This window comes from Saimiri boliviensis, chromosome 13 (assembly GCF_048565385.1).
Source record: "Saimiri boliviensis isolate mSaiBol1 chromosome 13, mSaiBol1.pri, whole genome shotgun sequence".
In the NCBI taxonomy this organism is placed as follows: domain Eukaryota; kingdom Metazoa; phylum Chordata; class Mammalia; order Primates; family Cebidae; genus Saimiri; species Saimiri boliviensis.
Genome location: NC_133461.1, coordinates 79,469,651 through 79,496,490, shown reverse-complemented (window position 1 = coordinate 79,496,490; position 26,840 = coordinate 79,469,651). Strand labels below are relative to the sequence as shown.

At 38.1% G+C, this 26,840-nt stretch overlaps 1 protein-coding gene across 1 annotated transcript in view; it reads left to right on the top strand.

The window, feature by feature from the left end:
- The first annotated feature begins 7,412 nt into the window (after nt 1-7,412).
- KCNU1 (potassium calcium-activated channel subfamily U member 1) overlaps nt 7,413-26,840 on the top strand; it is a 129,785-nt gene continuing 110,357 nt past the window's right edge. The window contains exons 1-3 of the mRNA XM_010348739.3: nt 7,413-7,628; nt 10,332-10,451; nt 26,003-26,064. Coding sequence (XP_010347041.1) covers nt 7,413-7,628; nt 10,332-10,451; nt 26,003-26,064 — 398 coding nt within the window. The remainder of the gene's footprint in view (nt 7,629-10,331; nt 10,452-26,002; nt 26,065-26,840) is intronic.

Genomic DNA, 26,840 nt, shown 5'->3' with positions numbered 1-26,840 from the left:
CTTTCTATCAAGTCAGTCAGGATATTTAAAATCAGACCACATAGGGAACAAGGCTGTGGTGTTAGAGATGAAATCAGAGACAGTGACCAAGGTAACCACACTCTCTCTATGAAGAAAAGTAATTCCATGAGATCTAAAAAGAAACCAAATTGGATTTCAAGTTATGTTATTAAAGGGGATGCCTTCAATAAAAAGGCGTTCAGAAATGGTGCTTCTTCCTTTGTGTTCATTTTTTAGAAGAGTCCATTTGGAGAATAAGGTCAGATTCTAGAAATATGGTAAGGTGTTTACAATCTATTACAGAAATGATCTAAGATTGCAGAATAAAAGATTGGTAGTATGTCAATGCCAGAAGGGATCTCAGAGAGCAGTCTAGACTCTTCCTTATACTGATGAGAAAACTATGCTTCAGGGAGAAGAAGAAACTTGTTCTGAATCTTCTATTTTAGAAGTATATTAACAAATTTAACAAAAAATACAAACAATACTCAAGGTTTCCATATGGAGTTTAAAATCAACTACATTGTTCATAATATTCTTTCCAGAGTTGTTAGTTTCTAAAAGCAGATCCATATGCACACCAGAGCATCACAGGCATCCTGCTATTGGGTTAACGTTCATATCACAGTGGAATGTCTTGCTGCAGTGTGTCCACTAAGAACAAACAGGGAACAACAGACTGCAGAGAAAGTACAGTGCCTTTTTCAAAGGTTAAGTCTCAATAGGTCATGGGACTAAATAAAATATGGATTGAATTATGTTCCCTCATTAGCTGGGCATGGTGGTGTGCACCTGTAGTCCCAGCTACTTAGGAGGCTGAGACAGAAGACTCACTTGACCCTGGGAGGGGGAGGTTACAGTGAACAGAGATTGCGCCACTGCACTCCAACCTGGGTAACAGAGTGAGAACTGTAGGAAAAAAAAAAGTGCCCTCAAAAGGAAGCTTCTCTAAAAGGGATTAATATGTTATGTACCCTATTGGTGAAACTTAAAAAGAAGAGTTAAACCAGAAATGAATCCTTAAGGAGGTCTAGGGTAAAGACTTGGTGACTTACATAACTCCATGTACACACCTTGAGAAACTGAAGCTCTAATCTTTAAGTCAATTTCTGTGGTGATACATATAAGAAAGCAGCAAGAAGAGATTTACCTGGAAGCAGCTGGCTGGGATGGGCTTTCACCATGACTCTAGGGTTCTGTGGCATTACAGCCATTTCCAGCCCCAATTTCAGACCTGCTTCTGCCATTGACTGGCTGCATGAATTGAGGATTCATGCTTAGCATTTCTCAACAGTGCAATTGCCCAGTGGTATGAATGGGCTCTAAGGGTATAAAATAAACCTCTGCTTATAGAAATAGAGAAATGTGGGGTTATGTGCAATGGATGGATTTAGACATTTAAAAGGCAACATTACAGTATAATTTATTACTTCCAGAAGCATTGCAAACACACACACACACACACACACACACACACACACACACACACACACATTCATGAGTGCTGCTATCTACACTTAAAAATGTAATTCTTACTTTTCTTTCCCGGATATGGCATGTTTCTTGAAGAGAGTAAATTTTAAAAATTAAACATTTATTCAATCCCATTATAAAGTATAATTTTCCAGAATATTTGAGTGCCCAGAGGTAAATTACAGAAATGTGTACAAAGTGAAGCAATTTTTCTAATCAAATCAGACATGATAAAAAATTCATCTAAACTAAAAAAAAAAAAAAGAAAAGAAAAAGAAAAAGAAATATTCTGTGGTACAGCCTTCATTTCTCAGATTTACTATTAAAGACACAGCAGTGAAAATTTCCTGGAACCACCAAGAGATATCACTCAGAGACCCAGGATCAGCTTCGATGCTTCTGGCCCTCACGTCCCAAATGCCGACTTTTCTCCCAGGCATCACTCACACCTGCGCACTTGTATCTCTTCCCACTAGCCCTGACCCATCAGGACTAGTGTCCTGCCACTGTAGAGACCAGCTGTCTCTGCATGGAAACCAGTGTGATCCTTTTACAATGGAAATGCAATCACTTACCTCCCTTCTTTAGAACTGATCAAATATTTCCTCTTGACCTTCGAATAAAGTTGTTCTTGGTTTTTAGCCTAAGCTGGAACAGAAAACCTTGCATAATCTGGTTCCCTTTGAGACAACCAGGTGGAACGGGTCCCTGGAAAAACTCCAACCAGCCTGTGCACTAGTAGGAATGCGCACTGAGGTGGAGACACAGAAGTTCAGGCCATTTGCCACAGGAAGGAGCCCGGCCCCTCCTCTTCCTGTGTGGCACCTGGGATTCAAGCTGCAAGTGGGAAGCACCTTACCGGGGACTCTGACCTTGCCAGAGTCCCTGTTTCTCCCCTTTTCTTCCTCTTCACCCAATAAAACTGTCCTATTCTGTCACCATTCAAACCATCTGGAAGCCTAAATTTTCATGGCCGTGGGACAAAGATCCTGTCTTTAGCCAAACTAAAGAAAAGTCCTGCAACACCTTTAGGCAGGCCCAGCCTTCTCTTGGGCCACTGCTTTCCATCTGGCCAATGGAATGCCCTTCAGAAGTTCATTCTCTTTCCCACGTATTTTCTCTGCCTGATCATGCTTACCCCAGCCTCCTTAAGCCCTTAGTGGTCCTGGCCTGGGAAGCTTCCCATCCTTCAGACCTCAGCATCAAACGTGACGTACTTGAGGTAGCTTTCTTGACCTCTCTTCTCACTAGATTAGTTTATTTTCTAAACACTTTTTGCAGTTTGTCATTGTAAACATCCTCCTCAGTTAACTCTATCCTCTGTGAGGGAATGAATTAGATTGGTTCTGATGACCCTGGTGCTCCCAGTGCTTGGTATAAGGTAGTTGTTCAACACACACACACACACACACACACACACACACACACTTGACAAAGATTCTAGCTTGCAGCTGGTAGTCAAAAAAAGTTATTATTTTTTATTTTTAGCAAACCATCAAGGACAAGGAGAATACTACCTTCATTCCTGTGAAGGGTAGTATTGCCTCAAAGTTCTCTACCTTCCAAGTTCTGAATACTCAACTACTACCAGGCTACAAAGATCTGTGCCTAGTCACATGTCGCCCATCACCAAATAACTCAATAACTGAAAATAATTACCAATTTTTTTTTTTGAGATGGAATCATGCTCTGTAGCCTAGGCTAGAGTGCAGTGGCATGATCTCAGCTCACTGCAACCTCCACCTCCCAAGTTGAAGCAATTCTCCTGCCTCAGCCTCCTGAGTAGCTGGGATTACAGGCATCAACCACCACATCTGGCTAATTTTTTTGTGTGTGTATTTTTAATAGAAAGGAGGTTTCACCATGTTGGCCAGGCTGGTCTCAAACTCCTGACCTCAGGTGATCCACTCGCCTTGGCCTCCTGAAGTTCTGGGATTACAGATATGTGCCACTGCACCTGGCCATAAATTTGCAAAGATGGGGACACTTCTTCCAAATCAGATGTCCTTTTCATCACACACACACACACACACACACACACGCACACACATGCACATGCACACACACTGTGAACCATGCATTACACACACACATACACATGCACACACACTGTGAACCATGCATTACACACACACACACATGCACACACACTGTGAACCATGCATTACACACACACATACACACACACATGCACATGCACACACAACTATGAACCATGCATTACACACACACACACACACACACACGCACATGCACATACACTGTGAAACATGCATACACACACACATGCACACACAACTATGAACCATGCATTACACACACACACACACGCACACACATGCACATGCACACACACTGTGAACCATGCATTACACACTCTGGATGGTGCTTTTGTCACAAGAAGAGTCTGCAGTCAGAGGTGAGAAATATGCAGCAGAGAAGTCTGGATAACTTGGGTTAAGGTTCATGCAGATTTAGTATTTCATTCACCTAACAAATATTTTTGAGGCTCAACAATGTATTCATTCAATCACCAAATATTTATAAAGTCTATACACATTCCCAGGCATGTGCCAGGTACAATACTAGACACAGAGTAATCGGTGACAACTAAAACATCGATGATATCCTGCACTTGTGGAACTTACAGTCTTGTGAAATGAGACAGAAAACAAACCAGGCAACAAGTAAGTCACATAACAACAAATCTTGAGTCCTATGAAGTGCTATAAAAGAAAGGGTCAGAATGCCATGTGAGAGACCAAGGGAGAACTGAAGGACAAGAAAATAGCAAACACTACTGCAGTGAGTGCTCTGGGCAGAGGGAACAGAAGCATTGCGTTGTAAGGGCCTGGAGAAGGAAAAGGTTTGCATGTCCTCGTGGCTAAGAGGAGGCAGTGTAATTGGAGCACGGCGTAGATGACGTGTCTTGGGATGCAGGTGGCCAGTCGCTGCAGTTTGCCAGGACTGGGCGGTTTCTCAAGGCACTGGAAAGTTCAGTTTTGAACTTGGAATAGTTCTGAACAGCGACTGTTGGTCATGCTAGGTTCAAGATGGGTTTGAAGAGACTGACTTTGAAACCACCTGTACAATTTTCCACTCGTTTGCAGACACTAGTATTATTATTACTAGTATTATTACTAGTATTATTATTACGATAACAGAGTATTAGAGAGACAAACTACCTGCCTGTTTGAATTGAATGGAATCCCTTTTATGGATTCATCGAGCAATATCTGCAACAAAGGAAGAGATGCCCAGGATGCATCATAATACAGCAGAATCAAAATACATTGAAAATAGCGTTAGCCCAACCAGCGCCATCCTGTAAACCCCTGCCATTTTGCACACTATGGTTAGGGTTGAAAAATTCCATGGGAGGGGCTTGGGCCATGAGAAACATTCTGGCAGGCCACAGGCCTAACCATCTGACTGCAAGAAATTCCTCCCTTATCGTATCCTGCAGTTCAGCTACTCATACTGCCCCACGTCCCCTGTCCAGACCTACAACTGCTCCAGGCTGTAAGCGGGGCTTGGACTCCAGCTAGCTGGTGTGCCCCCTCTGCAAGCCTTTGTTCAATAAGCCTGTGTTGCTGTTGAGCCGACTGACCACCGCCTGATCTCTGTATCTTTTCTCCATCCTAAGAAATAGTAAATAGCAAAAGTGAAGAACATGAGAAAATTAAAGTGAATAATGATAGTTTAATCATTACTTAAGAGGGAAAATACTAAGTAAAGGATGTGGATGAATTTTGGCTTGGAAACTCTGATCTTGTCCAAATAGCTATAGGGGTGTGTGTGTGTGTGTGTGTGTGTGTGTGTATGCATGAGTGTGCACACACACACGCGAGAGAGATTAACAAGTGATTCCTCCCCCTTTCCCTTACTTCCTCCCCTCCTTCCCTCCCTTTCTTCCTTCCTTCATTCCTCTTTCCCTTCCTCCCTCCCTCTCTCCCTTCATCCCTTTACTTTCTTCCTCCTCCTTTTTTTAAATAATTAATGTCATTCAAAAAAGGAGCAGAAATGGCTAACGGCATCTTATATTGAGTTTTATGCTTTTCAAAATATGTTCACACTACCTTTTCGAATCCCCACGGTAACTATCAGGTAGGTATTATCTTCCACATAAAATCAAAAGACTACAAAAATTTAAATGACTTGTTAGACATCACACAGTGACTTAATAGAAGGACTGGGCTGGAATGCAGGGCTCCTAACTCCTAGACCAGTATCCTTTTAAATGCCACTCAATGACAGGATTTTGTAGAAATGATAGGTAAGCTTAAAGGAAGGATATGTAATTGTGGCAGCTGTCCTAGGAAATGCTACCGTTATCTTCTGAAACAGCCTGCCCAACAGCACAGAGTCGTGATGGGTTCCCAAGGACAGCACGGTGATTTCTCTTGGGTCTCTTTACCTGGTGTCAGGTCATCTTCGTAATAACTGGGGTGAACGAGGCCCTCCACTGGGTTCTGACATTTCACCTGCCACTCGTGCACACTGAAAGGCGTGACATTTCTTACACCTTTGAAAACATCAGGGAAAATCAAAGAAATTTCTCTCATTCTGAACTTTACCTCTGCTGGGCCAAAAGTTTTGCTGCCAGGGCAGTAATAAAAGCAAGAAAGGGGAAGTTTCCATAAAGAAAAGATAAGTGGAACAGATTTATGGGCTGAAATAGCAATCAACCAATGACAACACTAGTTAAACTGTCTTTTCAACACCAGCATCTCTACATTATGCCTTTCTTATGTAAAGAATAAGCAAAATCCCTTTTTTCTGTTTCAAGGTAATCTTGATTTTTATTGTGTGTAATTAAGGAGTATAACATGATATTTTTTGGATTGATGCATCATAGATACCCATATTTTCAAGGCACATATGATAATTTAATACATTCACATAATTTGTAAAGAGCAAGTCAGTGTACTTGGGATATCAATCAACTTAAATATTTGTATTTTCTTTATGCTAGAAACATTCAAATTATTCTCTTCTAGCTATTTTGAAATGTACAATAGATTATCATAAACTGTAGTCACCTCACTGATCTATCGAACATTACATGTTATTCTTCTATCAAATCAAATATTTATACCCATTCATCAACTTCTCTTTATCCCAATTCTTTCTTCTGCCACCTTTCCTTCCCAGCCTTAAATGTCCATGCATCTACTCTCTAACTTTATGAGATCCGCTGTTTTAGCTCCCACATATGAGCACAAATGAAAAATGCTCTTTCAATATACTTACACATACTGAAACAGCAACGGCAGTCCAGCAAATTCGCGTATCTATCATCTCACGTAGTTCATCTTTTGTGCGTGTATGCAACAAGAGCCCTTAAAATCTACTCTTTCAGCAAAAATCATGAAGACAAAATAATTTCATTCATTTTAGTCTTTGTTCTGTACACTAGATCTTCTAGACTTAGTAATCCTGCATATCTGCTCCTTTGTTTAAAGGATAAACAAAAACCTTAAAGTACTTCTCTCTTCTGTCCTTCCAAGCTTACTAAGAACGTGGCATCCTCCCAGATGGAGAATCAACTCATTCACACACGTAGTTGGCTGTCGTTTCACTCAAAAGAAGTTGATTTGAAATTCTTTCACTGCATTAACAGATAACCAGCTGATCATTGCTACAGAGAATCGGATTTCCTCAAGGCACAGAGAAAGTAACAATCGGTTCTAGGATTCTGGCTTTTTTACTACTCACATTGTAGGCCCCAGCCATCTCCAGTTGTGTATTCATTCACAACCCAAGAGCTGGCACCAGGGGTTTGGCAGACCTGGTGGAACTACTCACTGGTTATCACACCTAGCATTGGAACACTGTGGTACAGTGAACTCTGACTCCTGGAATTGTTACCAGGTGACCACTATGTCATCAAATGGCCCAGCAATTCTGTCTACTGATGTCTCAAACAGGTTTCAGACATGTTCAGACTAAGTTCAGACTTAGTTCAGACTAAACTAAAAGATGAAAATGGGGAAGACGTGGCAAAAATTTCCTGTACAACTGAGATCCAAACAGCATTCATTCTCTCTTCCTTTTTAACCTTCTTCAGTGGACTCATCATCTTGTTGATCTTCAGGATGATCTGGAGAGCTGCTAAAAAACGGCAAATCAACAAGGCAACAGGAATTATCTTGGTCAGTTTCCTTATCAGGGATCCCTGTGTGTGAAGTCAGAGATGGGTTTGGGGTAGGTTTGTGTTTAGCAAAAGATCTGGGCTTCATTCAGTATTTCAGGCTAACAGATTCAGCATCTATGGCCTGGTGCCTCAGAAAGGGTAGTAAGCCAGACCCCAAGCCACATTCTGAAGCCTGCAGAGACAGGGCCAGGCCTCTTCTTTCTCCTATCACTGGAAAAAGCAGTGTCTTATGTGGATGATGATTAATGTTAGCTCTGGAAACAGAGGTCACTGTTCTGAAAAAAAGGTTCATAAACATTATGTCCATGCCTCTATCTTGAATCTTAACAAGACAACTGTGCTAGGTCGTAGAAAGGAGGTGAAAAAGAACAAGACATCAACGTCAACCCCACTTTCATAAATCGTTTGTGCATAATGCATATGTACTGACATGCATACATTGCCTTTTGTATACCATGTAAAGGCAACACATTGAGTTGCACATACACACAGAAGCCCACGCACACATGCATGCACCATCCAGCCATAAATGCAAGGACACTTCTTATACCCAAACGAGCTTAGCAGGAGTTGATGTTGTTAGATAACAGCTGGCAAACAATGATGACGAGAATAAATAATGTATTATACAGATAAGGCATTGCTTAAGAGCTTGAAATAAAGCTCTCAAATGCTGTGTAATGGATGTTCTATTACCAGAGGTCAAAGGCAAAGAGTTTTATTTACTCTGTGTAGTTTGTTTCCATTTTTGCTTCTCTAACTTTCTTTCTCTAATAGATTATACCAATTTCCATAACAGAACACATTTCACCTGTGCATCATAATATTGAAAATTTACTTAAAACGTTTATTTTAGTGCTAAAAATCTACATAAAATAATATAATGTATAAATTGATAAAATTTTAAGGTTATTGGTAATATGGAATTTTGATTTCTGTATTTGAAAATTATCCAAAATTGAAGCTTATAGATTCTGCTCCCAAACAAGTTTTCTCTATTGATTATTTCTACATTAAGGACTTTGAACAGTGGTGTAACAATTGTAGAAAGAATTGTAGGATATTGACTCATGGGTAAATAGCTATGATGAATCTGCCTCCTGGTTTCTACCTTGTTTTGTTTTTAATGCACAACTCAATTTGTAGGATTTTTAAATCTTCTTAGTCTTATGCTCCAGGCAATGCTCTTCTCTATCATGTTCTTTTTTGTGTGATTACAAAAATATGAGAGTACATTTTTCAATTTTCTGTATTTTTCATCTCTCACTTTGGGTGTAACTTACCTCTATGCTTCAATCCAGATGTAGCCTATACTTACAAATATTTAGCAAATGTTACAAAATGTTAAGAAGTGAGCCTGAGTAACCAGAATGCTTGTGAATCTTGAGGAAAGAGTTTGATCAAAGTTGAGTTACTTTTCAGTAAGTTGTTTTGTTTCATTAAATTGAGAGGGCCCTGTTTTTCTCTAAGCCTTTGGAGAAGTTGGACAAATGTAAAACCAAAACAAAACAAAACAAAAAGTCAGAAATCTAGGTGTACTGTGAAGAGCTATTTAAAAAAGTATTTGGAGAGATATAATTTATCTCTTTAAATGTGCATTTTAAAACATTTATTCCATCTATAAGCATGATTTTATTATATCTTAGGACGAATTTGTTTTTCCACAGAAGGTAGCTCCAATTCGATGATGGGATTCAAATGAGTGTTCTGTACTAATGTCATACCTCGTATTTTTTAAAATTAGTTCTCAGACAACATTTAGGAGCACACATGAGTCATTGAGTAATAGAGGACAAATCATTGATCAGGATGTGAACTTTATCGAAGCATTTTTTAATGAGACTTTCCTTCCTATCATTCAGAGAATATGGGTAGAAAAATTAAGTGATTTTGAAATTCTGCGTTTATATAAAATGAGCTTTTTTGAAAGTCAGAGAGACTCAGGCAGCTTGGTATGGCTAGTCCTAGTTGGTTCAGATATTTCCTTGTGGTGAGTCTAGACTATTATCAACAAACAATGGATGCTAGCTCAGGCTCCAGCCTTTCCTCATTGCCTGATAATTAGGAAAGTCATTCAATTTCTCCATATCCTGGTTTTCATAGCAACAGAAAATTGATTTAATCATGCCTAACTTTATCATATGGAATTACTATAACATTTAAATATAATCAGTAAAGATATTCTATAAATGTGAGGAAGGATTACAATTTCAGAATATAACATCAGGTAAAAAACTAAAAGCAACACAAAAATGCTGAAAGCTTCCCCCTTCTCTCGCAAAATGTGGACACTTAAGTAATCACCTAAAAATCAATTTGTAATCTTTTTTTCTTTGTCCACATATCTCAACGGAAACTGTTAACGTTTATCCCCAGAGCAGAAAGAAGCATGCTGCTCCTAATTCTGATCCTTGCAGTGATGTCAGTTTGAAGGGTGTAGGGACTGAGTATACGTGAGAAAGACATGGAGGAAGACTACAGAATTCAGTATAAAAAAGCTGTGCAGAAAACTAGGAAAATGCAAATCCAGTAAAATCCGTATTATGAAATATCGAATAAGCAACTTCAGGGTTCCCTGGTTTAGACAAGGTAGAATGATTTCCGACTGATACCATCACAAGAGGCTCTATCAACATAAGTAAAACAGATTTATTTCTCTGAGATGCAGCTCATATCTTCAATTTCTTTCTCTCTATTGTAGGAACTGCTCACATCAGGTAGGATCGGTAAGGACCCTGTAAGAAGCCTCCGCTTGAAGGGACAATTTCGTGATCGTATAGAAATGTTGCTTTCGGCCCAGACCTTTGTAGGGCAAGTGTTGGTAAGTACACTTTCACTGTTAGCTTGCTAACAAATTGTAGCCATAGATGTGATCATAGTCAGTATAAATCGATTCTCCAGGTAAACATCTGATGTTCTCTTGGTCGTCTTATCTAAAATATGACCATCACCCCCTCTACTGTTTTTTACTCATTATCTTGCTTTGTTTACCACTGGAGTGAATATAATTGCTAATAGTTATATTGTATTACTATAATTTTATAATATAAAATCATATTATATATTAATATCATATAATTGATAATATATAATACCTTATATAATGATATGTAATTATATATGTAATAATTATATAATTATTAGTAACTATATTCTTACTAATTATAGTTAATTACTAATTAGATAATTATACATTTATAATTATAGCAATTATATAATTATGTTTACTAATTATTTAATTATATATTTATAATTATATAATTACTAATTGTGCATTATAATTATGTTTTATATTTATTATCAGTCTCTCTCCACTAGGAAGAAAGCTTTGTTAGGACAATGGTTGTGAGCGTTTGGTTCTCCTTATATATGCAGATAGATATGAACATAGATATTTTTAAAAAATGTTTAGTAATCAGCCCTGAAATATATAGCTACTTTCCTCTCCTTTGATTCCAATAGACCTCTTTACTCATTAGCAAACTAGTCTTTAGTGCCCCTCTATGATATTTATCACTCTACTTCCTATTTTAATCTCAGTAATTTGAACATATTAAATCTCACTTTGGCATTATCTCCTAGGGGCATCCTAACCTTACCTCTTTATTGAGCTAAGAGCTCCTCCTCTAGCTTCTTTAATTTCACTTAGCATTGCTATCAGAATTATCTGTGCTCATGCCTGTCTCTCTCAGAGTACGGTGAGCTCCTGAGGATAACATACTATGTTTATTTTCCACTGTATGGAAATAGCAGATGCCCTATAAATAAAGATTGCAGTGATCATTATTTCAGGAGTGTAGTTTGATCTAAAATATGAAAAGATGAATTTCATAATTAGGGGTATGCTGCCATCAGATGATCTTATGGTGGAAGTAGGTTCATATGAACTAGAGATTATCGTCTGCTTTCTATAATTAGCAAAAACATGGCTCTTTCCCAGTTACTACTTAATTTCGATGTAATACATTGCTAAAACTTGCTTGGAAGTATATAAGTAAAACTGCTTTCATAAAAGCTCTAGGGAATGTTGAATCATCTGGAAATGTGCCTCTCCATTTTCGGTCTTCTCAAGTTTTTTATCTCTTTTCCTGAAATCTCTGTGGGTATGACCCATTGCAGAAAGATTTTGTAATTATCTCTGATGATATTAGGGATTTCTTGGTTAGGATCTCTACAAATGTTGAAGTCATGTTTGTGTGAGAGTAACTTTGGGAATAATGTATTAAAGGTCACTGGGGTGAGGGAGAAGAGAATTTACGACATCCGTTATATGAGTATTGCATATGGGAATTGGTGGAAAAGGAATGATTACAAATTACATACCAATAAAAATTACTTATTTAATCAAGGGAAACCGTATTATTTTAACCTATAACAGCTGATGATTATCTATGTGGAACAGCAGGAGGTATGGAGTAAAACTTAGACCAGAATGAATACTCTAGGCCAGGTGTGGTGGTCATGCCTGTACTCTAGCACTTTGAGAGGCAAAGGCAAGAGGGTCGCTTGAGCCCAGGAGATCAAGACCAACCTGAGCAGCACAGCAAGACCTCATCTTTACAGATAATTAAAAATTAACTCAGCATGTTGGCCTGCACCTGTGGTCACAGCTACTCAGGAGGCTGAGATGGGAGGATCCCTTGATCCTGGGTGGTCAAGGCTGCAGTGCTGCAGTAAGCTGTGATCACACCACTGCATTCCAGCCTGCGCGACAGAGAGAGGACCTATCTAAAAAAATACTTGAGCTTTGAAAGGCATAACTGAGCCCCATAGAGATCTCAAGTACGGTTTTAAGAAAATAAAATGGCTATAGTTCCTTCTTTCTATCCTTCTTTCCTTCCTTTGAAATTATTTTACTTCTTTCAACAAATATTTATTGTTTGCCAAGTATATGCTAGGCAGACACTCTAGATATAGTGGAAAATGCAGGCAAGAGTCTTGCATTTAAGAAACTTAAAATCCAGTGGAGACAGATAGGAAAAATGCATGCATACATACTTAAGATAAATTCAGATGATGAATGCCATGAGGGAAATGTGACTGAAGTGTTTGTGAGGTTTGGTGGTTTGGTGCTGGATCACAGTGATCAGAGAAAAAAAAAAAAAAAAAAAACCTCTAAACAGGTAATATTTGAGCTAAAGCATGATGACAAAGAATAAAGCAATTGAAGAATTAAGGTAATGAGGTTCCAGATTGAGAGGATAGAATTGTGGAGGCGAAGAGCATCACAAGAGTTTACTGCAAGCACCAGAAGGAGACTCCTATGCTAGGGACATGGAGGTCAGGGGATGGCGAGGTCTGAGAAGAAACTGGAAAATGGCTCAGTGTCTTAAGATTCATAGACAGAGGCTAAAGGACTCAAAGGGAATGACTTAATGCTAAGGCAAAGAGAAGGCTGAGATCTTAAAGCATGAGTTGACATGGTCCAACTACATTTTAACGTTCAAGAGGCACTAAAGGCTGAAAATAAAGGAATTTTCAAAGGTATGCCAGGAAAATGATGATAGAAATTAGAAGTACAATTTTAATGTCACATAAGTTTGAATTCAACACAATTCAACCATAACCTTTGAAATGATAAATGTAACAAATCACAAAGAAGATATAACATCATCAGTATCACTACACCAAAAATATAACCTCAAAATATATAAAACATTAAAGAACAATTATGATCAATGAAAAATAAAATAAGTGAACTAAGTATCAAGCTCAAAAAGTTAGGGAATGAAAACATTAAATCTAAGCAGAATAAATTTAAAAGATAGAAATTAATGAATTATAAAACAGCTGATTACCTCAGACAATGAAATAGAGAAATCAATAGCTAGTCTATAAACAAGGAAAAAATACAAATCCATGAAATAAGACATTTAAATGAGAAAATACACACTAAAAGGAAATTGAAAACTATATATGCAATTACTTTTGAAAACTAAATGATTTATTAGGATAATATGAATTACCAAAAGTGTCCATAAGAGGAGAAATTAAAACAGACCAAATATCTGGAAAAAATAAAATTGTCAAAGACCCAGAATCATCGTCACCACCCTCCCTTTCTGCTCCTTTGATGAGAGACTTGGATGATTTCAAGGTCCTGTCTCTAAAATCTTCAGGGAGGGAGTAGGTATCTCTGATGCGAATTAAACAGTTCCAGGTCACGGAAAAGAAATCATTACATGTTCTTTTCCAATGAAGATGAAGTATCTATATGAAAATCCTCCAGAACAGCAAATTTTTACATACCCTACAAACGAATGCCCTTAATACTTTGAGGGAGAATACATGGGCAACCACCCAATAGAAGAATAAGGAAAGGAAAAAGGGGGGAGAGGAAAACAGGAAGACGGATTAAAAAGTAAAAGAAGAAAGAGGGAAAGAGAAAGAAGGAAAGCGAGCGGGGAATTCCAACAGTCCAATAAGAAGATTCCCTTCGAAACAGGGTACCTTCTAGAGGCCTTCCTGTATTATTAATATTAATAGAATATGACAAGGTATTGACCGACTCTGTAGCATCTACGGGTTTGGTGTGTTATATCAACTACCTACGGGAAAATTTTTCTTCTGAATTTAGTTCCAAATACGACCCTATTCTCAAACAATTATCTTACTTCTACTGGAGATTTTTGTTTTTAATTCTGTAACTGACTGTGTTTCTCTATTGCTTTGTGGCTAGAAAATGTAAAACCAAAATTATGGCTTATTAGCACGTGTATCTATTTTTAGCATCATCCTAAGCACTATTGTATGTTTACCTTCTGTTTCTCCGGCTTCTTTTTTTTTTTTTTTTTTTTTTTTTTTTTTTTTGAGGTAATCTAGCATTTTGTGTTTTTGTATTCTGCCTTAAATACTTTCTGTAAATGCATAACCTTTTCTATGAAAGTGTAATCCTCTCCGTAGATAAATTAAGCCCCTGGCAACAACAACCGTTGTCAACCTTAGTATACAAAGCAACTAAATGCAGAAATAAAGCATCATAATTCATTTGGAAATGGGAAAGAATATTTCAAAAACGGTGCTTGGAGTGATTAAATCACTTACTTTGCTGGGTTTTTTTTTCTCTCATTTTCCTAATGTAGTCCAACCTCTAGGCAAAAGAAAAGAAAAACATAAAACATAGTGGAAAAGATCAGTCTCTTCATACTTCATATGCATTGTTTATGTATAAATGAAATAAACCTTTTCCACCATCTTGAGATGAGTTGTATCTTTATCTTTGTTTTTCTCTCATTTCCTTTCCTTATTCCATATTTTATATTGAATGCATATATGCATGAAGCATCAAGAATTTATTTTGTTATATAGCATGAGAATACAGTTTAGAGATTTTTATCATATGAATAAAGAAGACCCTGGCAGGAAACACTACACTACGTTCCTAGGATTTTTTTTGCAGGTAATATACCTTATGTTTTTTTCTGCACTAATCATCTATGGATATTACTGTTTAGCTTTTCATGCACTTGATACAATATTTTAAAAGTACAAAGTAAAAGCTAAATTTCTTTCTTACCCCATCCCAGAAGGACGTACCTACTACCACGAGTTTCTTCCTTCAAATCTCTGCAAATTCTCAGCAACATTGTCCAGTTTTTCTTATTTGGGTGTTCAGGCCCTTCTCCTCCCATAATTGTATCTATAAATATAAATTTTGAAATAATTTGTGACTTCTTGTGGCACTTCTTTATGGAGAGTAGTAAAGTGAATGGCTAGTGAAGCCAGTGGAGGCAGTGGAGGTAAAATTAGATCTGAATTCAGGTTAGTCCATAGATCCTGTCTTCAAATAGGGATACATCCCACAAGAAAGGGAGGGATGTCAACAGATTTCTGAAGGGTTGGCAGGTGTAAGAAGTTATCCAACTTTCCTAAGTTCTACTTCCTAACATTGATGAAGCTGACAATCCCACATGCCTGTTTTCCTTTTCCCTACTACCATTTCACAATCTGTTTTTATTTCAAGAGAGGCACTACCATTACGTCCTTTTTAAACAAGGAAACTGACATATATCTCATAAAAATATAATGTAAAAATTATAAAGTGGAGATAACAACACTATAGATTTCAATAAGTGACATATAAGAATGAGTTAACATTGTAATTATTATTGTAGTGTTGTCATTATCACAAGTTAATAAGTATAAATATATATAGGTTGTGCATATAATAAACATATGTAAGTGTTATATTTTTAAAAACATTATCTCATGACATATCTATTAATGTAAACAATGACTAATATTGATGTTGAACCCTGCCTCATTCTACCAATAAGTTATAAATACCTACATTAATTTTAAAAATCCATCTCACAGATGAATTTTTAACAAAATTTTACTTTTTATGTTTTATAATGATCAGATTATAATATATTTATGTTGTTTAATAAAAATTATAAGGACAATTCAATCCAGAAAAAATATATAAAATAGTATTTTGAGACAGATGTCAGGAAATTTAGATTCCCTTTTGATTTCTTGCACCTATCTTGAGATTTGAAACCTGCTTCCCCATTTTTTCATTGTTTATTATCGAAAATAGTATTTGTTAGAGGCGTTAAGCAGTAATTACTAACCAGCATGACATTTGATGTTGTAACTAAGATGATCATAAACGCAGCTTTCTGCTAGCTGTCCCAGTGTAATTGTTAATAGAGCTTCTTTTATTCTTTAAAGTCTGTATGTTTAGACAATAAATAATATAGTCACCTTGATTTTAAATGAATACAAGCCACAGGTCATTTTCCAAAGAAGAGGAGCCAACAGAGAGAGGACAACTTTGTCTCCACTTGACTGCCCCACAGATTAAAGTCCAGCTTTGGTTAGAAAGAACCTTTTTTGTTTTTGTTTTTGTTTTTGCCTCTCTTTCTCTAATTTGCAACCTTCTTTGCCTTTCCTCATGAGTCGTTCCTTCTTTTTGGTCTCATTTAGGCTTTTTGGAGATATGTTTCATTAGTCTCATAAAAAATAGCTTTATTCATTAATTCTACATACATAAATATATAGATACGTTAGTGTGTGTGTATGTATAATTAATATCTTCTTTAGCCTTCTTAATTTTAGTATTTTTCTTAATTTTCCTTTTCTACCCCTCTAGTCAGTTTGCTTAATTTTTTTTTTTTTTTTTTTTTGAGACGGAGTTTTGCTCTTGTTACCCAGGCTGGAGTGCAATGGCGCAATCTCGGCTCACCGCAACCTCCACCTCCTGGGTTCAGGCAATTCTCCTGCCTCAAGTTTGCTTAATTTTCTTAATTTTTCTTAATTTTCCTTTTCTTCCCCTCTAGTCAGTTATAATGAATGTACCACATGCTACATCACAAGTTCAGGATGAGAATTTTCTCATAAACCTTTTCTGATACCCAAACTGTTTCCTCTTTCCATCAAAAAGTCCATCCTTGCAAGGTGTGGTGGCTCATCCCAATAATCCCAAAACTTTGGGAGGCTGAGGCAGGAGAATCACTTAAGCCCAGGAGTTTGAGACCAGCCTAGCAACATAGTGAGATCTCATTTCTGCAAAATAATAAAGACATAAATACCCAGGTGTGATGATGCACACCTGTGGTCCCAGCTACTTGAAAGGCTGAGGTGGGAGGATCGTCTGAGCCCAAGAGGCTGAGGCTGTAGTGAGCTGAGATCACACCACCTACTCCAGCCTGGGCAACAGAGCAAAGCCCTGTCTCAATTAAAAAAATAATTTAAAAAATCAAATAATAAAAAGTAGTAAAAAAGTAAAAGTCCATCTTAAGCTGAGAAAAGAGAAGTCTGGTTGGGTCCTAAGTCTCTTGGGAGGAAACCCTAAATCCACATTTCCTCTTTGCAAGGACGTGGGGCACAGAGAGCTAATTCTATCCTCCAGGGCAAAAAGGATTAATGGGTAATACACACATTGCTCAACGGTTCTTGTGGAGCTTGCCCTTTACAAAGAACATCCTTAGTACAGGTGTTTTCAGTAGCAGTGGCTCACCCTGTTAGCTACGTGAGAGGGGCCTGGGCTTCTTCCCTGGGAACCTCTACCTGCCTCTGTCACTAGCAGTGACTAGTCTTGGACGTCTCGTGCACTTAGCATTTTCTCCTAATCACTGACCCCGATTGCAGACCCAGCGGCTCTAGCAGTAGCCCCCCTCACATCTGGCATCCACATCCATGCCTTGTCCATGCTCTGAGTAATCATCCACTTCAAGGCCAGATCAACAAGAGGCACAGGGACTTGGTAGAAATGGCCCCCTGAAGGATGGGTACCTGACCTATCCCAGGCTAGCACCCCAGGAAAGTTTCTCAGTGGCTGGTGGAAGGTGGTGTGGGGTTGGGCTGGACACTCGCCCCTTCCTTTGCAGAAACAGCTTGGTAATTTCCAAGCTTCTCCTGTCCATAGTTCCCTGCGTCTGTGTCCTGAAGGATCTGGCAGTACTTGAATTCCTCCTTTCAACATTGTGTGGGTGAATTCACTAGACTACTGGATCTTCCGACACAGAGCTTGTGTTCTTGGCTGGGGCAGCTTCGATGAGTGTCTTTCTGAGATCCAGCTCATCCTTTGCCCTCTGGGTCATTGGCCATTGGATCGGGTAATATTTGTTGTCAGGCTGGATATCCTTGTATTCAGGACCAGAGTTTCATCATCTTGCTCGACTTAGCCCAGATACAGAAGAAACACCACAAGCCCAGGTTAGGTGCCACCATCTTGCACAGCCTTCACAGTGGAAATAGACATCTGGGTTGCCTGAATTTTCCAGTTTCTTGAATTGAATTTAATTTTATCAGAATTTTTCCTCGGAGTAGTTCTTTGGCTATATCTCAGAGACTATGGCAAGTAATGCTCTTAGTTTTAGTGATGTAGAATTCATCTTTTAAGTTGTTTAATTTTTTTTTTTAAGATGGAGTCTCACTCTTGTCACCCAGGCTGGAGTGCCATGGCACCATCTTGGCTCACTATAACCTCTGCCTCCTAGTGTCAAGAGCTTCTTCAGCCTCAGCCTTCCCAGTAGCTGAAATTACAGGAATCACCATCATGCCCAGCTAATTTTTGTATTTTTAATGGAGACAGGGTTTCACCATGGTGGCCAGGCTGGTCTTGGACTCCTGACCTCAGGTGATCCACCCACCTTGGCCTCCCAAAGTGCTGGAACTACAGGCATGAGCCACTATGCCTGGCCCAAGTTGTTTAAATTTTAATTTTGATTTCTTGTTTGATTCATGATCCATTTAGAGAAATGCATGCTTTCACTTTCCTTGGATAGACAAGTTTTTGACTGGGGATAGAGTGGCTGTCTTTTCTACTTTGGTAGAAATTTATGGTCTAAGAATGTCAAAGCTTTTATGATTTCTACTCCACAGAATTTATGGAGAAATTCTTTGTTGCCTAGTACATAATCAATTTTTACTACTATGTAATGGAATTTTTAAAGACTATGTATTATCTATTTGATGTATAAGCAATACTAATTATGGTATATGTGTTTTCCATATCCTTAATTATTTGCTGAATGATTGAAAGGGACATGCCAGAAAGCTTCATTTATAATTTTTTAGTTTTATTGACTGTCATGTGTTTCCAGCAGACTTTGAATGATATATTCTTATATGATATCCATTGATAGACAAAGTCATTTTTATATCTTCTTGGCTGATATCAATATGAATCTTCTTGGCCTTTTATCAATATGAAATATCCATTTTTGCCAAATTTTGTATTGTTTTTGGTTTTGTTTTGCTTTTGCTGGAATATTTTAGAATACAATATTAATATGTAACTTGAATCTTTCTGTTTTCATTTTATTCCTACTTGACTGAGATATGTTTGCCTACCTCTCTTTCAATCTTTCTTTCTTATTTCCTCTTAAGTGTGTCTTTTGTAAGTGTCATGTAGCTGGATTTTTGTGCTTGTATTGATTTAGAAATGCATTTATTTTTTAATTTGCCAGGGGAATGTAATCATTTTCCTTTATGGTGGTCTATTTTATTGGTTTTTATATTATAATATTTAGAGATTAAACTTACTGCATAATAGAATATCTAAATATTGGCTTAAACAAGCAAATGGGAGATCTGTTAATAAAGAAAGAGAGAAAAGATATTGGACACACACCAGGAGCTCTGCCAGGGTCTGAATTTCATATCTCAGCAGAGAGGCTGAACTACATGCTTGTGAATTTCAGGAGATTTGGGTTCCAACACTCACTCCTCCACTTCCTACTATGTAATCTTGAGTGAGTTAATTTTTCTAAATTGAAGTTAATTCACATAATATGAATATAAAGGAGGTTATAATAACACCCATTAGAGTGTCGCAGGGAGAATTCTATCGTAATACATGTAAACCACTCAAGGCAGAGTAAGCACTGACCATTGGCTGATATTTACATTTCTACTTTATTGTTTTATTACTTTAATTTATTTTTTGGCATCCTCTAATGTGGATAATTTAATTTTAATAGACTGTTATAAGCATTATGTAAATCAAATGCAGAACAAACTATCTGCCCTATATTTCTTCGTGCATTTTTTATATCTATATGCTCCTTTTCATGAGAATAATTGCCGGGGGATTGAGTAACACTTTCTGAATCTTTAAGAGTCCAAAAATGTTTGTTTCTTGCTCTTACAAGTAAACAACAATGTGGTAGACTTTGAATTCCTGGCTTGCAACCTGTTTTCCCTAAAATTCTGTAAAAGCTGCTCCAGTGTTTTCTAGAACGTAGGGCCACATGCCAGGTACAAAGCTATTGTCTAGCAGCTCCCAATGTAGTCTCTCTCCTCTAGGAGAGGCCAGAGGTGGGGCCAGAACTTAGTAAGAATGTCTCTTTTGTAAGCTTGCTCCTAGACTCTGCCAATAGGGAGTACGAGACGAGGCAGGAAGCCTACAGGTCAGAAAGAGAACTGTTTGTTGCTTCTGTGTTTTGTAACTGTTCCTTTCAGTCTCGCCTAGTCAATAATAGATTTGTAGTCCAGTTGTTATACTTAGTTCTTGTTTCCATTTTTTTTTCCAACACTGCCAGGAGCAGCTCACAGTGTCTCTGCGGATGCACAATTAGCATCTGTGCCAGGATCCTTCCTCTTAAGTCTTGAGGAGTAAGCTCTGATATTTTTTATCTTGTCTAAATTCCTATCTAAGGGATCTGGGGAGTCATGCCCTACAAACTATAAATTCTCATCAGATTGGTTTTATTTAACCCTAAATATTGTGACTTAACTTTCTAATCTGACTGGCATAATATTATGCCAGAAGAAGAAAGTCAAAATATTTTACCCCAAAACATGTTTCTTTGCCATGTATTGAAAGAGCCTTGCCTTTGCTGTCCTTTATGGGGGAATATGTGCCTCTGTAAAGAATCTCTGTTAACATAGCTAGATCGTTTTCTTCCAGGCCCTCCCAATCCTGAAGAGAGTAACTAAGAGTCTAGCACCTTTTAAAGATCTGGATAGGAAACACTTGTCATGTATTGTCTCTAGGGGCAGCTACCGCAAGACTTCAAAGAACCTTGGTCTCCACAATCTTTTACCTTAACCAGAACATTTCTATGAATCCCAGGTCTTTAGACAAAACTCAACCAATTGTCAACCAGAAAATGTTTAAATTTATCTATGGCTTGGAAGCCCACCCCACCACTGCTCTGAGTCCTGCCTTTCTGGACCAAACCAATGTATTTCTTAAATGTATTTGATTCATGTCCCGTGCCTCCCTAAAATGTTCGAAACCAAGCTGCACACTGACCACCTTGGGCACATGTTCTCAGGACCTCCTGACGGCTGGGTCACGGGCCATGGTCATTCATATTTAGTTCAGAATAAATCTCTTCAAATATTTTACAGAGTTTGACTCTTTTCATCGAAAGTTTGAATCCCAACCCCAAAGAGCACCTCTTCTAAACTACTATTTTGAGAATTCCAAGCACTTTCTTGTTGTTCCCCCAGCCACCGGGGTGCAGAAGTTCAGAAGCTCACCGTTGTTTATGCCCAAATTCCTCTTCTTGCCTTTCTGCTACTCCAATTCTACTTAATAAGTTTTTAAAATTCAATTCTCTTAAAATGACTGGTATGATTTCTGCTGTCCCTGCTGCATCCTGATTGATACAGATTAGAAAGGAGAACTACAAAGTCAGTCTTATTTTCGCCACGATGTGGCTATATGTGTGTCTTCTTTCAATGTTTCCTCCCTGACAAGCCTTAGTGGGCCTTTTCCGTCTAGACTCAGGTCAATTTTCAGTTCAGGGAATCACCTTCTGCTTTTCTCTTTAGCTTTTTTTTTTTTTTTTTTTCGGTAAAGTGTTTGTCTTATTCTTCTAGAATGCCCATTATAGTTGTTTGTCTTCCATATACTCTACTCTTTTAATTATAATTTTTACCTTGAATTTTTTGCTTGGTGGTCTTGGAGAATTCCTTTATTCTAGTTCACTTACATCAGTATCCATTCTGCTATTCAGTACCTGTAATGAGATTTTAATTTTGTCCATCACATTCCCTCCTGCCCCAAGAACTCTCTTACTCAATTATTGTTCCTTCTGATTGTAGGCTTCATTTATTTTATCAGTATAATATCCTCTCAAATCTCACTAGAAACTCTAGTTGTAATTTTAAAATGTTGAATCTTAACAGATTCTGAGTTAACACTTTCATGAAAGTCATTCTGTGTACTATCTTTGCCTGATCCTCCTGTTTTCCTATACTTCTCATAAAAAGGCACTTTTCCATGGTAAGCTAATATTCCCAAAGGTTTAGAGTACACAGGGTGACCTTTTAGACTGCATTGGATTTCATTTCTTATCTGAAGACCCCCTCAACTATCCACTGGCTAAATGGACTTTTAGATCCTGTTGTGAAAATCAAAGTCCCAGGTTTCTATGTGTTTCCTCATACAGAAAAGGATGGGGAATAAGGCTGGGGCCAGCAATTCTGCAGACAAGGCTCTGCCTGGATGAGCTCTCCACTCCTTTGGTTGCTTTTTCTTTGACTTCTTTCTAATGTACCTCCTAGAAAAATAACTGTTGCCACTAGCCAAGAGGTTTCTCCTCTGGGACTACTAATCCTCAGAGTGTCTCCTCTTGGCCACTTTTGGCTGAATGGCTCCATCTCCAAACCATGGCCTCCATGGCTCAGGTACAGGGCTTTCTACCCATCTCTGAATAGCCAGCTATTCCAGATTTTGCTCCTCCAATCCAAGAAAAATGCACAGCTCTTCTCAAATTATTTCTCATTTCTACCTGGATCACTGAACAGTGTCTGTTGGGCGACGTGGCAGAGCCCTGGCATCAGAAAGTAATCATCTTGAGAGTTGGTAAGAATGACTGACAACACTATAGGTTTGAGAAAGGAAAGTGTTATTGGAATGAAGGAAAACTGCTGTAGGGTTCAGCAAGGTGCTTCAGCAAAACAGGACTGAGTGTGCCAAGATGGACTTTTCCTTAGGGGTATCTCTGGACCTTAAAGCAGGAGCTTAAGGGTAATTTGGACCATATTAGCCACATAGGTCGTAATAAATGATTACATTTGTAGATATTGTGGGCCCTGATTTCAACAAGGGTTGCACAATGAGTTTCAACATGCATGCATTCTGGAGACGTATAGAAATTCTAGCTACTTACAAATTTGGGGGAAAGAAACCTGCCTGATTTAGATAATAGGAAAGTCCAATGACTTCTAAACTCCTCAGGTAAGGAATTTTGTCTCTCGATGGTGTGCTTGCTGGGCACCAGGTGATCTTTTCTCTTTTTAGTGTCTGCAAAGCTGTCTGCTCCCAGTGCCTTCTTTTGGTTATAATATACCTTTTGCTGTCCGTTCCTTGTGATTTCTGGATAATATTCTTTGGATTTGTGGTATGCAGCTCTTAACTTTGAAATTTTTTTTTTTCTTTTTAAATTTACTTATGTGTTTTTGTTCATTTCCATGGTTTGGGATGGTTGTAAACATATGGCATGTATGCCATCAGCTTTCCAGAAATCTGTCAATATATGATTTTTGCATTTCATGATAGAAACAATGTACATAATCATATGTAAAGAAAAGCAAAAATATTTCACTAAAATTAATAATTACCAATATGCTGCTATTAAAAGATGTTTGAAGTGGAGGTATATGTGTGTGTGTATATATATCTCCACTCCCAACATCTTTTCTGAGCTTCAGATCACACTTGTAAATGAATATCTGCATGAGATCCTCAAACTTAGTACTATCTTCATCACTTAACCTAGATTTTTTAAATGTAACTTACAATGAGAGCTGAGACCCCGATCCTACCACTTACAAAGCAGTTGAAAGAAAATCAGTTGAAGCTCCCAGCCTTTTACCCAATCACATGTAAACTAGGGTAAATTAAAAATAGAAGAGCATTTTTGGAAGGAGTTTTGCTGTTGCAGAAATATGGGGGTGCTCTCCTCTCATCTCAAACTTTGGACAGGAAGCTGAAGAGGGACCACTCAGAAATCTCAATTTGCCTCCTTTGGAACTTTGGGAGCACAGAGGGCAGGTCTGTGGCTCCTTTGTGGCTCACTGTTGGGCTAGCTGCTTTGTGTCAGATGAGTTGCCACCCAGGGCATAATCTGTCCCTTCCAGTGTTTGTTGGAGCAAAGAAACTTTAAGAGTTTCCATGGGCCTGACGTGGATCACATGGGAGAGACTTCTATAACCAGATGAATGGGGAATCTGGGAGGATAAGGGTTCCAGCAGAAAACAAAAGAGAGAGAGAGAACAGTTGCAGTGAAAGAACACGCTTCACCGAAATCAAGGGAACCAAAAATGGAAGGCTTAGCCACTAAATGTCAAAAAGACTGTCTTCCCTCTTCCCCTTCCCCTTGCATTTCTCCCCTTTATTTTGCTTCGCTATATTTTCATAGCATTTAGCTTCGAACATTTCAGATAATTTGCATATTAATTATCTCCATTTGTCATCCTGGCTGTGGAGGGCAAGGATCTTTGCATATATTGCTCACTGATAAACAGAAGAGTACTTGGGTCATAAGAGGAGCTAGAGAAATATTTCTGGAATTTGAATATGGACTAAGTTGGAATCTCCAAAGAGCAATGAGACCACCCATGAAAGTAAACATTAAAGATCTTTCATACCCAGAGAGCCCCAGGGTGTGAGCATCATTATCTAATATCAGTTTCTTGTCTTATCTCCTCTTTCTGTTCCTTCCCCACATGAAGCTACAATTCTGGAGAGGTCAGAGGTAGCCTAGTCAGCAGAAACTTGGAATAAAAACCTAAAAAGAGTTAATAGAGGTGAAACTGAGTCCTTTCCTAATATACCTAGCCCAACCAAGGAACATCTGAGCTAAAATAAAGAGAAGATTTGACTGAGCCCAGTGGCTGACACCTGTAATCCCAGCACTTTGGGAGGCTGAGGTAGGCAGATCATGAGGTCAAGAGATCATCCCGGCCAACACGGTGAAACCCTGTCTCTATTAAAAACACAAAAATTAGCTGGGCATGGGTTTGTACACATATGTAGTCCCAGCTACTTTGGAGGCTGAGGCAAGAGAATCACTTGGACCCAGGAGACGGAGGTTGCAGTGAGCTGAGATCGTGCCACTGTACTCCAGCCTGGGGATAGAGCAAGACTCCATCTCAAAATAAATAAGTAAATATAAATAAACAAATAAATAAAAGATTTAATCATAAATAAAATTTAGAGTTTCATTGTTAGAATTACACTCAACTAAACATGTTTAAAAGCTAGATGGTTTGGAAACTATAAATAACTGGAGGAATGCTAAATTACCTAAAATTAACCTGAAATGTCACAAAGGCTGCAAAAGATTTTATCCAAACACATCCAGGGCTTTGAAAGGATAGTTTCTAATTGCATTCCCCAAGTTCCCCCTGTTTTACAGACCACAGGCATTGGCATGGTAAAATCTCACCTTCTTCTCACTTGTAGCATTTTCCCTACTGTGAAAATTCTGGCTATCCTTTAGGGAACACATGTCTAGAATTATTTCTTCTGTCATATCACCAGCAATTCAAATCCAGGGTCTATTTCCAATAGCTCCTTCTTTTCTAGCGTGTTATAAATTGCATAGTGCCTATTAAGCACTTAATAGATGTTTGATTGGTGAATACATGATAGGACATCTTGAGATCAAAGATTAAAAGTCTCTAGAAACAGTAAGAAGGACAAACTCTGTATTCTGAAATGTGTGTGCAAGTTGAAATTTGGTAAGTAAAATGGGTACATGTTCATTTTTTTAATACTCAGAAAAGGTTCAATCAAGTTTTCTTGAATGGATAAATGGATGAATTAATGAATGCTAACATAAGTGATATGTGAATAAATGGCTGCATGTACATAGGTACAATAAAAAGAGACACACACTTTTGTTGATTTATTTAATGTCAATGAAATAGATTTAGACATTTGTCCCTGTTTTTCATTTTCAGATGATCCTTGTCTTTGTACTAAGCATCGGGTCTCTTATAATCTATTTCATCAATTCTACTGAGTGAGTACAATGTCCAGTCATGCTTGTCTGCTGTATCAGTATGTTGCTTAGCTATTTTAGAATTTTATCCTCAGGAATAATGCTTAATATACTTTCACACACACACATGCATGCACACATACACGCTCATAAAAAAGAATGATGTGTTTAGCTTCCCCCACTAAGCAATAAGCTCAGCTCTGCACAATATACAAGAGTTTCCTTGTATTCTGTCACCTTCCACTGCTAGGGGTCAGGGTGTTGTGCAACCCCCACCCCTGATTTGCTCTGGAGTCTCTGGAATGTCAGCCTTTGGCCTTCTTTCCCTCACTTAGACCACTAATGAAGATTCCATATGCCTTTGGTTTCCTTAGGTGCTGGAGTAGAAACTCTGTTGTAGTTTCAGGGCTCCTCATAGGTTTTGAGCGACTTTGGATGGTATTGAGAAAAGAGAATGCTAGCCATTACCTATGACAAAGAAGCAAATTGTTGACTGCTGTCCTCTGAAAGCATTCCCTTTGTATTTCTCAGTTAGGGCAGCTATTTTGGACAAAGACCAATCTAATCTGAATTCCATGTCAATCACCTGGGAATTATATTGGATTTCTAGCTAAAATGGAATTGGGATTGCAAGGCCACAAAAACCAGGCAACTATAGAGAACCTAGGGAAACTGGTTGTTTGCATTGTAAACGCCTAAGAGATATTTTCGGAGATTTTCTTTGAATTTGGTTCAAATCAATCCATTTGACCTAGAGAATCTCTATGTCAGAAGAGGACAAATGTCGAAATATCCTG